This window comes from Lithobates pipiens, unplaced genomic scaffold (genome assembly GCF_037356315.1).
Source record: "Lithobates pipiens isolate NorthernLeopardFrog02 unplaced genomic scaffold, aLitPip1_a1.2 Scaffold_18, whole genome shotgun sequence".
NCBI lineage: Eukaryota > Metazoa > Chordata > Amphibia > Anura > Ranidae > Lithobates > Lithobates pipiens.
Window position 1 is genome coordinate 566153826 of NW_027507758.1, and position 14189 is coordinate 566168014.

At 48.2% G+C, this 14189-nt stretch overlaps 1 protein-coding gene across 1 annotated transcript in view; it reads right to left on the minus strand.

Annotated features, from left to right (window-relative positions):
- Positions 1-8233: 8233 nt before the first annotated feature.
- The window catches only part of LOC143990279 (serotriflin-like), a 69454-nt gene continuing 63498 nt past the window's right edge, over positions 8234-14189 (minus strand). Inside the window, exons 6-7 of the mRNA XM_077490340.1 lie at positions 10097-10188; positions 8234-8430 (exon numbers count right to left, since the gene is read on the minus strand). Of these exons, the coding sequence (XP_077346466.1) occupies positions 8285-8430; positions 10097-10188 (238 nt within the window). The 3' untranslated portion in view covers positions 8234-8284. The remainder of the gene's footprint in view (positions 8431-10096; positions 10189-14189) is intronic.

Consider the following 14189-nt stretch of genomic DNA (forward strand, 5'->3'; position numbering starts at 1 on the left):
GTGTCATCTGCACAGTGTGCACCTAAAGCTACCCCAATTGCCGATGTTCTGCTGATCCTATACTGCAGGCAGCTGTGGTAATTAAAGTCGGTGTACTGTGTCCTCTGCAAAGTGTGCACCTAAAGCTACCTCAATTGCTGGTGTTCTGCTGATCCTATCCGCAGGCAGCTGTAGCAATTACAGTCAGTGTATTGTGCCATCTGCACAGTGTGCACCTAAAGCTACCCCAATTGCTGGTGTTCTGCTGATCCTATACTGCAGGCAGCTGCAGTAATTACAGTCAGTGTTTTGTGCCATCTGCACAGTGTGCACCTAAAGCTACCCAATTGCTGCTGTTCTGCTGATCCTATACTGCAGGCAGCTGCAATAATTACAGTTGGTGTATTGCCATTGCACAGTGTGCACATAAAGCTACCCCAATTGCTGGTGTTCTGCTGATCCTATACTGCAGGCAGCTGTAGTAATTACAGTCAGTGTATTGTGTCATCTGCACAGTGTGCACATAAAGCTACCCCAATTGCTGGTGTTCTGCTGATCCTATCCGCAGGCAGCTGTAGCAATTACAGTCAGTGTATTGTGCCATCTGCACAGTGTGCACCAAAAGCTACCCCAATTGCTGGTATTCTACTGATCCTATCGGCAGGCAGCTGTAGCAATTACAGTCGGTGTATTGTGCCACCTGCACAGTGTGCACCTAAAGCTACCCCAATTGCTGGTGTTCTGCTGATCCTATACCGCAGGCAGCTGTAGCAATTACAGTTGGTGTATTGTGCCATCTGCACAGTGTGCACCTAAAGCTACCCCAATTGCTGGTGTTATGCTGATCCTATACTGCAGGCAGCTGCAGTAATTACAGTCAGTGTAGTGTGTCATCTGCACAGTGTGCACATAAAGCTACCCCAATTGCTGGTGTTCTGTTGATCCTATACTGCAGGCAGCTGGTGTTCTTCTGATCCTATACCACAATTTCTGGTGTTCTTCTGATCCTATACCACAGTCAGGCAGCTGCAGTAATTACAGTCGGTGTATTGTGTCATCTGCACAGTGTGCACCTAAAGCTACCCTAATTGCCGATGTCCTGCTGATCCTATACCGCAGGCAGCTGTGGTAATTAAAGTTGGTGTTCTGTGTCCTCTGCACAGTGTGCACATAAATCTACCCCAATTGCTGGTGTTCTCATACTAATAATACTACAGGCAGGCAGTTGATTCTGCTAGCTGCAGTTTATCAGTATATACATCCCAGCTTTTTGCAGCTACATCTGCCTGCAGGCCATTAGTATGTCTGGAAGGCCAACAAAGAGAGGCAGACAGTCACAAGCCAATAATCGATCTTACCATCTGCTGCGCATGCTTCGCAGACTCATCCCTTTTATCCCAAAGAATGACAAAGCAGTGGTAGTTGGAACAATCATTAATTCACGACTGGACTACGCAAACTCGCTTTACATAGGATTACCACAATATCAACTTGCGCGATTACAACTGATCCAAAACACGGCGGCAAGGCTGATAACAGGAAAAAAAACCCTGGGAATCCATCTCTCCTTCCCTGAGGAGCTTACATTGGCTAACCGTAAAAAATCGGATCACGTTCAAGACCCTTTGCCTCACCCACAAATGCGTGCATAGAGAAGCTCCGCAATACCTAATGGAGAAAATAAATCATTACACACCAAACCGCAGTCTTCGATCAGCCAACAAAAACCTCCTCCTCGTGCCCAAAGCCCGGTATAAATTCAAGGGTGATCGGAGATTCGCTGTCCAAGGGCCTCGGCTATGGAATGCTCTACCAATCAACATCCGCCTGGAAGAAAATCACCTGGCTTTTAGGAAAAAACTCAAGACCTTCCTCTTTTAGCAGACGATCAAAGCTCGCCACAGCGCCTAGAGGCGATTCAGTTCGCATTGTGCGCTATACAAGTATTTCATTCATTCAATAAAAGAGGGCAAGAAGACTCTGTGTCTAGAGGCAATGGGACACACTTGTCCTTATTTTCGGCAGCTGGACGTGTTGAGCCACAACATGCCGAAGACTTGGTAGAGTGGATGACCAAGCCATCCTCATCCTCCTCATCCTCTCTCACCCAGGCTCAGGGTACCGGCAAAGCAGCTGCCAACGCGGCCTCTTCCCTCAGCTCAGTAGAATCAGTCACTCCTTCTCTAGCCCCACCATGTCCTCCTGAGGAGTCCCCCGCACTGTTTGAGCACAGTGTTGGGTACATGCTCCCTGAGGATGTCCAGCGTTTTAAAGGCTCTGATGATGATACCCAGCTAGAGGAAGGCAGTAACATGAGCCCAGAGAGAGGGGAAGCCCAAGAAGGACAGTAATCTGGCAGTCAGGTTCCCCCAGCTGCAGTATACTGCCAGGTTTGTTCCAGTGATGAGGAGGGAGGGGATGATGAGGTCACTGGCTCCACGTGGGTGCCTGATAGTAGAGAGGAGGAGGAGGCACATCTCCAACAAGGCAGCTATGCCCTCCAGGGGACAGCTTAAGGGCAGCACACCGACTGCATCACACCGCAGAGCTCCGCCTGTACAGGGTGCTGCCTCTGCGCTTTATTCCAAAAGTTCTTTGGTGTGGGTCTTTTTTGAGATAAGTGCATTAGATCGCACCACTGCTATTTGCAACATATGTCTCAAGCGTATATCTCGTGTGGCCAAAACATCAGCCGCTTGGGCACCACATGCTTGACCAGACATATGTCGACCTGCCATGCAGTTCATTGACAAGCGTACCTCAAAGACCCACACCAAGGAACAAAGCGGACCTCTCCTTGCTCCTCATCAGCTGGGATCTCCAACCCCACTAGACCTTCAGTCCTCTCTGAAACCTGCTCTGAGAGGAATGAAGGTGTAGAATTAGGTGTGTCACAGCCAAGTACTTGCGGGCAATCTGCTATCGGTACACCGACGTTCGATTGTACCAGGCAAATGTCCCTGCCCCAGCTGCTGCACCGTCGAAAGAAGTTCACTCCCAGCCATCCCCATGCTCAGCGGTTGAATTCTAACTTGGCTAAATTGCTAGCACATCAACCGCTGCCTTTTCAGTTGGTAGATTCGGCCCCCTTCCGTGAGTTTGTGCAATGTGCGGTTCCTCAGTGGCAGGTTACCAAACGCCACTTTTTCTCACGGAAGGCGATTCCGGCTCTCTACCGGCATGTGGAAGGCAATGTTTTGGCCTCGCCGGACAGGGCGTTCAGCGGTAAGGTGCATATTACCGCTGACTCATGGTCCAGCAGGCATGGACAGGGACGTTACCTATCTTTCACGGCACATTGGGTGACTCTTATGGCAGCTGGGAAGGATGCAGGACAAGGTGCAGCAGTGTTGGAGGTTGTTCCGCCACCACGCCTCCAAAATGCTACTACTGGTTGTGACACACCTCTCTCTTCCACCCCTCCTCTTCTTCTTCCTCCATGACCTCTTCCCGTGCTTTGTCCTCGGAACCAGCGGTGCTCCGTAGGTGTTCAAGGGGCTACGCAAGTATGCAGGCAAAAATATGCCATGCCGTGTTCGCGCTGGTGTACTTGGGGGACAGGAGCAACACTGGGGCAGATATTCTGTCAGCTCTGCAGGGGTAGGCTGAGAGGTGGTTGACGCCATGCCAGCTTAAGCCAGGAATGGTGGTTTACGACAATGGCACCAACCTCTTCTCCGCCCTCCGATAGGGACAACTGACCCATGTGCCCTGTCTGGCTCACATTCTTAACTTGGTGGTGCAGCGGTTCTTGGGCAGGTACCTGGTCTTACAGGATGTCCTGAGGCAGGCCAGGTAAGTCTGTGTGCATTTCCGTCGGTCATATAACGCCAGTGCTCGGCTGGCTGACCTACAAAAGGAATTTAACCTGTCCATGAACCGCCTAATCTGTGACATGCCCACCAGGTGAAACTCAACGTTGGCCATGCTGCAGCATCTGCACACGCAGCAGAGGGCCATCAATGAGTACCTGTGCGATTATGGCACCAAGACAGGGTCAGGGGAGTTGTTTTTTTCCCCACGCCAGTGGGCCATCCATGATCAGAGATGTATGCACTGTCCTGTCACCATTTGAGGAGGCCACGAGGATGGTGAGCAGTGACAGTGCATGCATCAGTGACACTGTCCCTCTTGTCCACCTGTTGGAGCACACGTTGCATGGAATAATGGACAGGGCACTTCAGACAGAACAGAGGCAGGAAGAGGAGGACTTCCTTACCTCTCAAGGCCCCCTTTATCCAGACAGTGTTCCTGCTGGCCTGCCAATCACACAGGAAGAGGACGAGGAGGAGAAGGAGGAGGATTGTGTCAGCATGGAGGTGGAGCATGGCACTCAGCATCAGCAGCAGCAGTCTTTTAGGGATCATTTACAGTCCCAAGAAACCCGTGGACTTGTACGTGGCTGGGAGGAGGTGGCTGCGGATCATGTCGCCCTTAGTGACCCAGAGGACTCCGGACCAAATGCCTCAGCTAACCTATGCTGCATGGCCTCCCTGATCCTGCAAAGCCTGCGGAAGGATGCTCGTATTGGACAGATCAAGGAGAGAGCCCATTACTGGCTGGCTACCCTCCTTGATCCACGTTACAAGGGTAAGGTTGCGGACCTTATCTTGCCATCACAGAGGGAGCAGAGGATGAAACATCTTCGGGAGGCCTTGCAGAAAGGTCTGTGCAATGCGTTCCCAGAGACTGGGAGGTTACAAATTCCTGGTCCTGGACAACGTGTTTCTGAGGCTTCCGTCTGACCGATGCGTTCAGACAATTTTTTAGTCTGCAGCCCAAAGGTATGATCGGTTCCAGCAACCATCACCAGTGTCTGATTTACATGGTGCAGGAATACCTAGGGGCAAGATCAGACTTGGACACCTTTCCCACCGAAATTCCTCTGGGTTACAGGGTCTTGAGGATGGATCACTGGCCAGACCTTGCACAGTATGCAATTTAGCTACTGGCCTGTCCTGCATCCAGTGTTCTTTTGGAACGCACATTTAGTGCTGCTGGAGGCTTTGTAACCTATCACAGGGTGCGCCTGTCCACCGATTCGGTTGATCGACTGACCTTCATAAAAATGAATTTTGTTTTTTTAAATGTCAGATGTCAGATCCCTTCAAGATTGCCTATGCTGATGCTGAGTGACTATCCTGTTATGCAGAGTGACTATCATATTCCCCCCTGATCATGCTGACAGCTTGTAAGAACATTTTTGGTTCTGGGCACCACCACCAGTGGCTAAGGCCCAATTTTTCAGCCCCTGTTTAACAGGGGTGTGTAATTACAATTTTTAATGCAATATTTTGCAGGAGGGTTCGTTGCTGCGCTCAACTACAATATTTGTGAGTGGTTGCAGTGTTGTGGCACCAGCACCAGTGCCTAAGTCCAACTTTTCAGCCCTTGTTTAACAGGGGCGTGTAATTACAATTTTTGATCCAATACTTTGCATCAGGGATCATTCTTGCTCTCCAACTAGAGTTTCTGTGAGGTGTTGCAGTGTTGTGGCAGCAGTGCCTAAGGCCTAATTTTTGTTCAACAGGTGCATGTAATTACAATTCTTGATATAATATTTCACAGCAGGGCCCGTTCCAGCGCCCACCAAGAGTAACTGTTAGGACTTACAGTGTTATGGCACAAGCACCAGCACCACCACCAAAGGCCCAGTTTTTCTACCACTGTTCAACAATGGCATGTAATTACAATTCTTGATATAATAGTTCACAGCAGGGCGTACCAGCGCCCACCAAGCGTTAATTTGATGGCTTACAGTGTTGTGGCAACACCAACACCTTAGGCCCAAATTTCTGCAGAGCATATAGGGCAGGCCCCTACTTTCAAACATCCAACTTACAAACATCTCCTACTTGCAAAGGGAAGTAGACAACAGGAAGTGAGTTGAAATCTACCCTTAAGAAGGGAAATTCTCTCCTGTAAGCCCTTGTACACACGGTCAGAGATTCCGATGGAATGTGTCCGATCGGACTGTTTTGTCGGATATTCCGACTGTGTGTGGTCTACATCGGACTGTTTCCGTCGGAGTATCCGACGGACCAAGGTATCCAACTTGTTGGTAAAATTTTCCGACAAAATGCTCCGATCGGATATACTCCGATCATGTGTAGAGAATTCCGATCGGACAAAGTGCCATGCATGCTCAGATCAAATTCCTGCACCAAAGCTATTGGCTACTAGCGTGAACGTAGTCCCGTCGTAACAAAATAACGCCATCACGTCAGATTTTTCGACAACTTTGTCCGACCGTGTGTATGCAACAGTTTCGGACAAAATCCGACGGACAAAATCCGACGGATTTGGTTGTCGGAATCTCTGACTGTGTGTACAAGGGCTTAGAGTTGATATGGGAAAAACGTGTCTCCTCTCCACTGATGCTTTATCCCTAGCCTTGTTTTACTAAAAAACCCAAATTTTCAAAAAGCATTTGTCATTGGGACAGAAAGTGAGGTAAAATCTTCTGAAGAGGTGCACAGACAGCAAAATAAATGTTACATGGGGGATAACCCTTCCCTATGTTTTCCAAAAAGCTTAAAAATAGATTTTTTGACTGGAACTACACTTTAAAAATATACCAGTTCAAAATTACAAACAGATTCTACTTAAAGGGATTGTAAAGATAAAATTTTTATTTTTTAAAAATAACAAACATATTATACTTACCTCCACTGTGCAGCTCGTTTGGCACAGAGTGGCCCCGAACCTGCTCTTCTGGGGTCCCTCGGCGGCTGTCTCTGCTTCCTCCCTCAGATGCTTCTCACGTTCATGCGATCTCCCTCGCATGATGAGAAGCATCTGCGGGCGCGCTCCCGTGATACAGCCAGCGGCTATAGCGGCTGGCTGTATCACACGGCCCCGCCCCCCGGCGCTCCGCGTCAGTTGATGTGATTGACAGCAGCGCGAGCCAATGGCTGCGCTGCTTTCCATCCATCCACTCCAGCCAATCAGTGGCCAGGCTGAACGGTGGAAAGGACGTCGGGGGACGAGCGCGGGACTTTTGAGGGGTGAGGTAAGTAAAACGGGGGGGGGGGGGCTGGGGGTGCCGGGACTGTCAGATGTTTTTTCACCTTAATGCATAGAATGCATTAAGGTGAAAAAACATTTACCTTTACAACCCCTTTAACAACAAACCTACACAGTCCCTGTCTTGTTTGCACCGCCTGTATACTACTGCTCTGAGTATATAGGGCCTAGGGGCCTTTCCTTTTTTTAAATTTGGGTAAGGGGTTCCCCTTAATATCCATACAAGACCCAAAGGGGCTGGTAATGGGCGGGTAATGCAATTTTTCTCAATGATTTTCATCCATATTGCCGAGAACAGACAATACATTAAAACCGCAAGCAGTTTTAAATGACTTTTTTACATTAGAAATATCATTTTGTGCAGGGACTGTTCTAAACACGGGAAACACATGCCACTTCACAGGCATACTATAGAACCCCCCCAGGCACAATATTTAAAGGAATATTTCACATTTTTTTCACTTTAAGTGTCATTAAAATATCAGTGCTCCCGAAAAAATTTCAGTTTTTAAAACTTTTTTTGCATTGATACATGTCCCCTGGGGCAGGACCAGCGTCCCCAAACCCTTTTTAGGACAATAACTTGCATATTAGCCTTTAAAATTAACTCATTAAAATTAACTCATTAACTGATTTCGAATGTTCGAGTCCCATTGACTTTAACGGGGTTCTAAAGTTTGTGCGAATTGTCGGTCCGTTCGCAGGTTCTGGTGCGAACTGAACTGGGGGGTGTTTGGCTCATCTCTAGTGGTTAAATAATATACCATTTTCACCTTTTTTAAATACTTTGTTGCATCTCAGTGCTGCTAATCTTGTGCAGCTTCTTAGCAGAGGCTTCCTGTCTATATGCACTCCATATAAGAAAACAATGGGCTATAGGTGTGTAAGTTGTATTGAAATGGCCAGTCTCCATTGGAAGCCAGTGCTGTGACAACGCAGGAGCACAATTTGAAAACAGGAACAGAGCATTGTCGCCCCACAAAAGGAAGTGCCTAAACAAGGACATTTATGGCAGGATTACTGAGTATTATTTTATTGAAAGCTGCAGATTTAAAAATATTGAAAAATATATTTTGAAATTACATTAACATGATAATGATTAAATGAGATTCTAGCATTTAGTGTTACATATACTTTAATTGAATACTAAAGGCAAAACAATCACACAAATTGAATCTGACATCCAACTTTATTTTTTTTTATTTCCCATGAATATTTTATTGCCTTCTGCTTTGCAATTTTAATTGCTTTTGGTATACAAGATAAAGATAAGATACATCTAATATGTTTTCCTATTGCAGTGACACGTTTCTTTACATATATTCACCACTCTGAGATCCTCTTCCATGCTTTCTTCTGAATCATCACACATATACTCTAATTCTTCACACTGATCATAATCATCCTCGTATGGGCAGTAATTAGCTGAAATCATTAAAGCACAGTTTTATTTATGCTGTACACTTGACACAGAACTAAATTCTCTCAATCAACTACCAACTAACTACTCAACATTAACTATTTGTAATCCTTATGCGGCTAGCATTAATAAATAAGATAAGTATTATATTTACTTGCTTTAACCTTTTTTCTTTTAGATTTCTTCACTTTCTTCCTGTTTTCTGGCCTGGGCCAAGATTATGTCATACACCTTCGGAGTCTTCATGGGCATTTTTGTCTTTCATTTGGAGGGGGGAGGAGGAGGGACTTTCTAAACTAAACACACCCTCTTGCCTGCATACCTGAATTATGAGCAGGAAATAAATGCCAGGAAGCTTTGAAACTCCATAATGCCTCATTTTTGTGCATGCGTGGGTAAAACCCATGCACAGGTGAGCCACAGGGCTCACTGAGGTCCCGCAAATGTCATTTTTGCTTAGGCACAAATAACTTTCCCAGATAAAAATACACACATAAATTGATATCCAGGCATGAGGGAGGAGGCAGAGCAATATGAATATTCACTATGGTGAAGGTCTGCCAAAAATGGAACTTCCGCTTTAAGTACAGGTGACCCCCTTGACATGCCACATTTGGCATGTAATTATTTTTGGGGAGGGGGGGCGGATATCCTCTTTTTAGAGGGCTTCAGCTCCCACTTCCTCCCTGGCACTGTGGTGCGGGAGCAAGTTCACCTCTCCCCCCTCCCTCTCGGAAATCATCTGGGACACATCACAGGTCCCAGATGATTGCCCAGCCAGTCACAGTGCACAATGTGGCTCACGCAAATGCAGTGTGTGCCCGGCTGTGAAGCCACAGCCTGGCGCCCACAGTGACAAGGCTGAGGAGGGCGCTAGGAGCCGGGCTTGTCGGAGAAGGTGAGTGTATGATTAATAAAAGTCAGCAGCTACAAAAAGTGTAGCTGCTGACATTTATATGGGTGGAACTCTGCTTTAATTACCTGTAGCACCCTCTAGTGTACATAGTTGGTAGGAAAATTTAGTATACTCACAGTAGCTTAAGTGAGTCTGTGCAATTGCTGTAGATTCAGATTTAGGACCATTGGCAGACTTTGCAGGCTGAGAATCTCGTACCTACCCCAGCTTCTGGAAGCTTCTGGAAAGTTCTAGAACTTAGTGAGAGGGTGTGTAGACTGGAGAGTCTGAATATTCAAGGGATCTCTGCCAATCCCTGGGCAAGGAAGGCTCAGAAGGTGGGGGGTGGCCCTTAAATATTGAAGAGCCTGGCCAGTGGGGGGTTTTCACTGGTTGGAGGATAGAGTGCTGAGCTGAGGATCGTGAGGCCTGGGAGGGGACTTTGGGGCTGGGTGGGGGGATGTGTGGGTTCTGCGTCCAGGCTGGAACTGAGAAAGGAAGCAGAAGAAGCTGATTAGGGGGATCTTGACCACCCTTCAGTCTTATCCGGAAGACACCCTGTCTTGCATGGGAGGACCTGTAGAGCAGGAGGCCTGCTCAGAAGTCTTAGCCAAAACAGCAGGAGTTAAAGGGCCAGTGTGAGTACCTCTACCTTTCACCCCAAAAAGCCAACAAAGGGAGAAGGCAGCCAGATGCAATACTCAGTCAGACAGAAATGTGCTGCAAATGTTATATGGAATTGCCTCCATTATTTCTAGTAAAGAAAAAGGACTTACTGCATAAACCTTCCTCTGTACAGGCACCTGTACAGTTGGCACATCGTTGTCCTGGAGTATAAGGGATATTGATACGTTTCTGTTCATTTCCTCTGCAATAAAAGAATAAAAATGTGACAAAAGCACGCACGCAAACACACAGATTAATAGAAATAAGACCACATCACCCCAAGCATGCCAACTAGGGCTAAATAATAATTACTCAACACAAGACAAAAAGTGTCCCACACATAGCTTCACTGCTATAATCAAATCTCATTGTTAGGGATGGCCGAACTGTTCGCCCGGCAGTCGTTTCGTGGCAAATTTTGTGTGTATGCGATTTGCCCGATCGGTGGACTATTGCCGCTGTTCGCCCGGCGGACATATGTGTTTGCAGTGCGAAAGAAATTTGTCCCATGATGACACATCCATCATGGGGTACAGGACAGCCAATTGAGACATTTCAGCACATGGACAATTGGACATTCCCCCTACCTTATAAATAGACCTGATCTGGTGGCCATTTTACATTCTGTCTTATTTCAGTGTAGGGACAGGACACTGTGTGGAGCAGGGAGAGACTTTAGTGACACAAATCGCTAGTTATTAGGTCCACAAAAGTCCTTTTAAGGACTAGTATGGTGTAGGTGTAGTATAGCATATAGGGTTGCACTGCTGTGCTGGTGATTGCAGCAGCCTGTCTTTTGTCAGTGCAGGGAGGGACAGGACACTGTGTGCAGCAGGGACAGTCAGTTTAATCACTAGCTATTACTATTGGGTCCACAAAGGTCCTTTTAAGGACTGGTATAGGTGTACAGTATATAAGGTTCAGTGCACTGCTGTGTTGGTGATTGCAGCAGCCTGTCTTTTGGCAGTGCAGGGAGGGACAGGACGCTGTGTGCAGCAGGGACAGTCAGTTTAATCACTAGCTAGCTATTACTATTAGGTCCACAAAGGTCCTTTTAAGGACTGGTATAGGTGTACAGTATATAGGGTTGTACACGTATAATATACTTTCTTCCAAATATAGAAAGAATATTATACTTGACTGCTGCCCTATTCTGCAGCAGTCCTTTATCAGTGTAGGGACTGAGGTACAGTCTGCAAATCACTAGCTACTTGGTCCACAGAGGTCATTGTAAGGACTGGTATAGGTGTACTATTTGGAGGATTGTGGTGCACTGCTGCAGATTGCTGGCCTATTCTGCAGCAGTCCTTTATCAGTGTAGGGACTGAGGTACAGTAAGCAAATCACTAGCTACTTGGTCCACAAAGGTCCTTGTAAGGACTGATATAGGTGTACTATTTGGAGGGTTGTGGTGCACTGCTGCAGATTACTGCCCTATTCTGCAGCAGTCCTTTATCAGTGTAGGGACTGGGGTACAGTCAGCAAATCACTAGCTACTTGGTCCACAAAGGTCCTTGTAAGGACTGGCATAGGTAAACAATATATAGGGTTGTGGTGCACTGCTGCAGATTACTGCCCTATTCTGCAGCAGTCCTTTATCAGTGTAGGGACTGAGGTACAGTCTGCAAATCACTAGCTACTTGGTCCACAAAGGTCCTTGTAAGGACTGGTATATGTGTACTATTTGGAGGGTTGTGCACTGCTGCAGATTACTGCCCTATTCTGCAAAAGGACCAGTACTGGGTGGCAATGTACTTAGACCCCCCCCCCCCCCCCGTACAAACACAAAATGGCAGAAATGTTACCACTGTCACAGAGGGATGTCAGAATGGAGTACTTCCAGGCCTTGCTTTGAGAAATGCTGCATTCAGAGCGTCACGGAGCTGCAGCCGCAGGCTGTGAGCATAGGATGGCATGACAGATGCTTTGGATGCACTGTCGCCGTTTTTAGGAGAAAAAGGTGCCGCCACTTTAAGAGTGCGGCAGGCAGGGTGGTGGGCAGAGCCAAAATAGGAATCACGAGGCTGAGAGGAAGCCAGGGACAGTTGGAGAGTGGAGGAGGAAGTGATTAACACACATACTCCCATTTTTGTTGCGGGGTTTTTTGCGTTAGGGTTAGTTTTTGGATTGGCAGTGTTCTGGGGTAGTGGAGAAGGTCAAGTGGTGCAGGTGGAGAATAGGTGGTACCCATCCATGGTGATGGGGTGGTTGGATTTGTACTTCACGGTTACATGGGGTTAACCAGAAGAGTAAAAGGGGTAGGTCGCTGCATTGGTTGGGATAGCCTCCGAGACAGGGGATTCTGTCTGGAGGTCAAGAAGTTAAAGGTAATGTGCAGTGACCAGTAGGGTCGAGTATATGCTATGTCCCAGGATACAGTTTTAACCACTTGCCGACCGCCTCACGCCGATGTACGTCGGCAGAATGGCACGGGCAGGCATAAGCACGTACATGTACGTGCTTTGCCTCCCGCGGGTCGGGGGCCCGATCGGGCCCCCGCCCGGTGCCTGCGGCGGTCGGTTTTCGTTCGGGAGCGATCCCGGACGAGGGGACGGCCATTCATTCATGGCCACCCCCTCGCGATCGCTCCCGACGAATGGAAATCCCCGGTGACATCACTTCCTCTCCTGTAATGTAAACACAGGAGAGGAAGTGATGTATTCTCTCCTCCGTGTCGGTATTTTTCGTTCCGACACGGAGGAGAGCGGATCAGTGAGTTGCACCAACACATCCCACACACAGTAGAACATGCCAGGCACACTCACACCCCCCCTTTACCCCCCGATCACCCCCCCAATTACCCCTGCCCCCCAGTCACAGTGACACCAATGTCATTTTTTTTTTTTTTTTTGCATTGGTGTCATTTGTGACTGTAATAACTGTTAGGGCAGTTAGGGTTAGCCCCCTTTAGTTCTAATGTACCCCCCTAACCCCCCCAATAAAGGTTTAACCCCGTGATCACCCCCCGTCGCCAGTGTCACTAAGGCTGGGTTCACATTGCAGCGGTTTATGAGAACGAATGTGATTCGCACCGCACTGCAGTGCAAATCACATCCGATCTCTGTGCGATTCGAGTTCAGCCATTCGCCGCACCCGCCGCACCCGCCACACCCGCCGCACCCGCCGCAAATTCGCACGGGACCCTTTTTTTGGCCCGCAGCAGAATCGGATCGCATGGGTGTTCACACCATGCGATCCGAGTTTGCAGATCGCACTGCGATATGCGAACTGATCTGGGGGTGTCAGTAACATTTCACTGACACTCCCAGCAGTTCGCATAGGGCAGTGTGAACTGCCGCCGGGAGGCATGCGATGCGGGAACCCGCCGCGGATTCGCGGCGTTTCCGCATCGCTCCAGTGTGAACCCAGCCTAATAAGCGATCATTTTTCTGATCGCCGTATTAGTGTCACAGGTGACGCTAGTTAGGCAGGTAGGTATTTAGGTTCGCCGCAGCTTTTTATAGCGCTAGGGACCCCCATATACTACCGCATAAAGCCCCCTGATTGCCCCCTAGTTAACCCTTTCACCAGTGATCACCATATAACTGTTACAGGTGACGCTGGTTGGTTAGTTATTTTTTTATAGTTTCAGGGCACCCGCCATTTATTACCTAATAAAGGTTTAACCCCCTGATCACCCGGCAGGTGTCATTTGTGACTAATAACTGTTAGGGCAGTTAGGGTTAGCCCCCTTTAGTTCTAAGGTACCCCCCTAACCCCCCCAATAAAGGTTTAACCCCGTGATCACCCCCCGTCGCCAGTGTCACTAAGGCTGGGTTCACATTGCAGCGGTTTATGAGAACGGATGTGATTCGCACCGCACTGCAGTGCAAATCACATCCGATCTCTGTGCGATTCGAGTTCAGCTATACAGATAGTATGGCTGAATTCGTGTCGCACCCGCCGCACCCGCCGCAAACTCGCACGGGACCCTTTTTTTGGTCCGCAGCAGAATCGGATCGCATGGGTGTTCACACCATGCGATCCAAGTTTGCAGATCGCACTGCGATATGCGAACTGATCTGGGGGTGTCATTAACATTTCACTGACACTCCCAGCAGTTCGCATAGGGCAGTGTGAACTGCCGCCGGGAGGCATGCGATGCGGGAACCCGCCGCGCATTCGTGGCGTTCCCGCATCGCTCCAGTGTGAACCCAGCCTAATAAGCGATCGTTTTTCTGATCGCTGTATTAGTGTCACAGG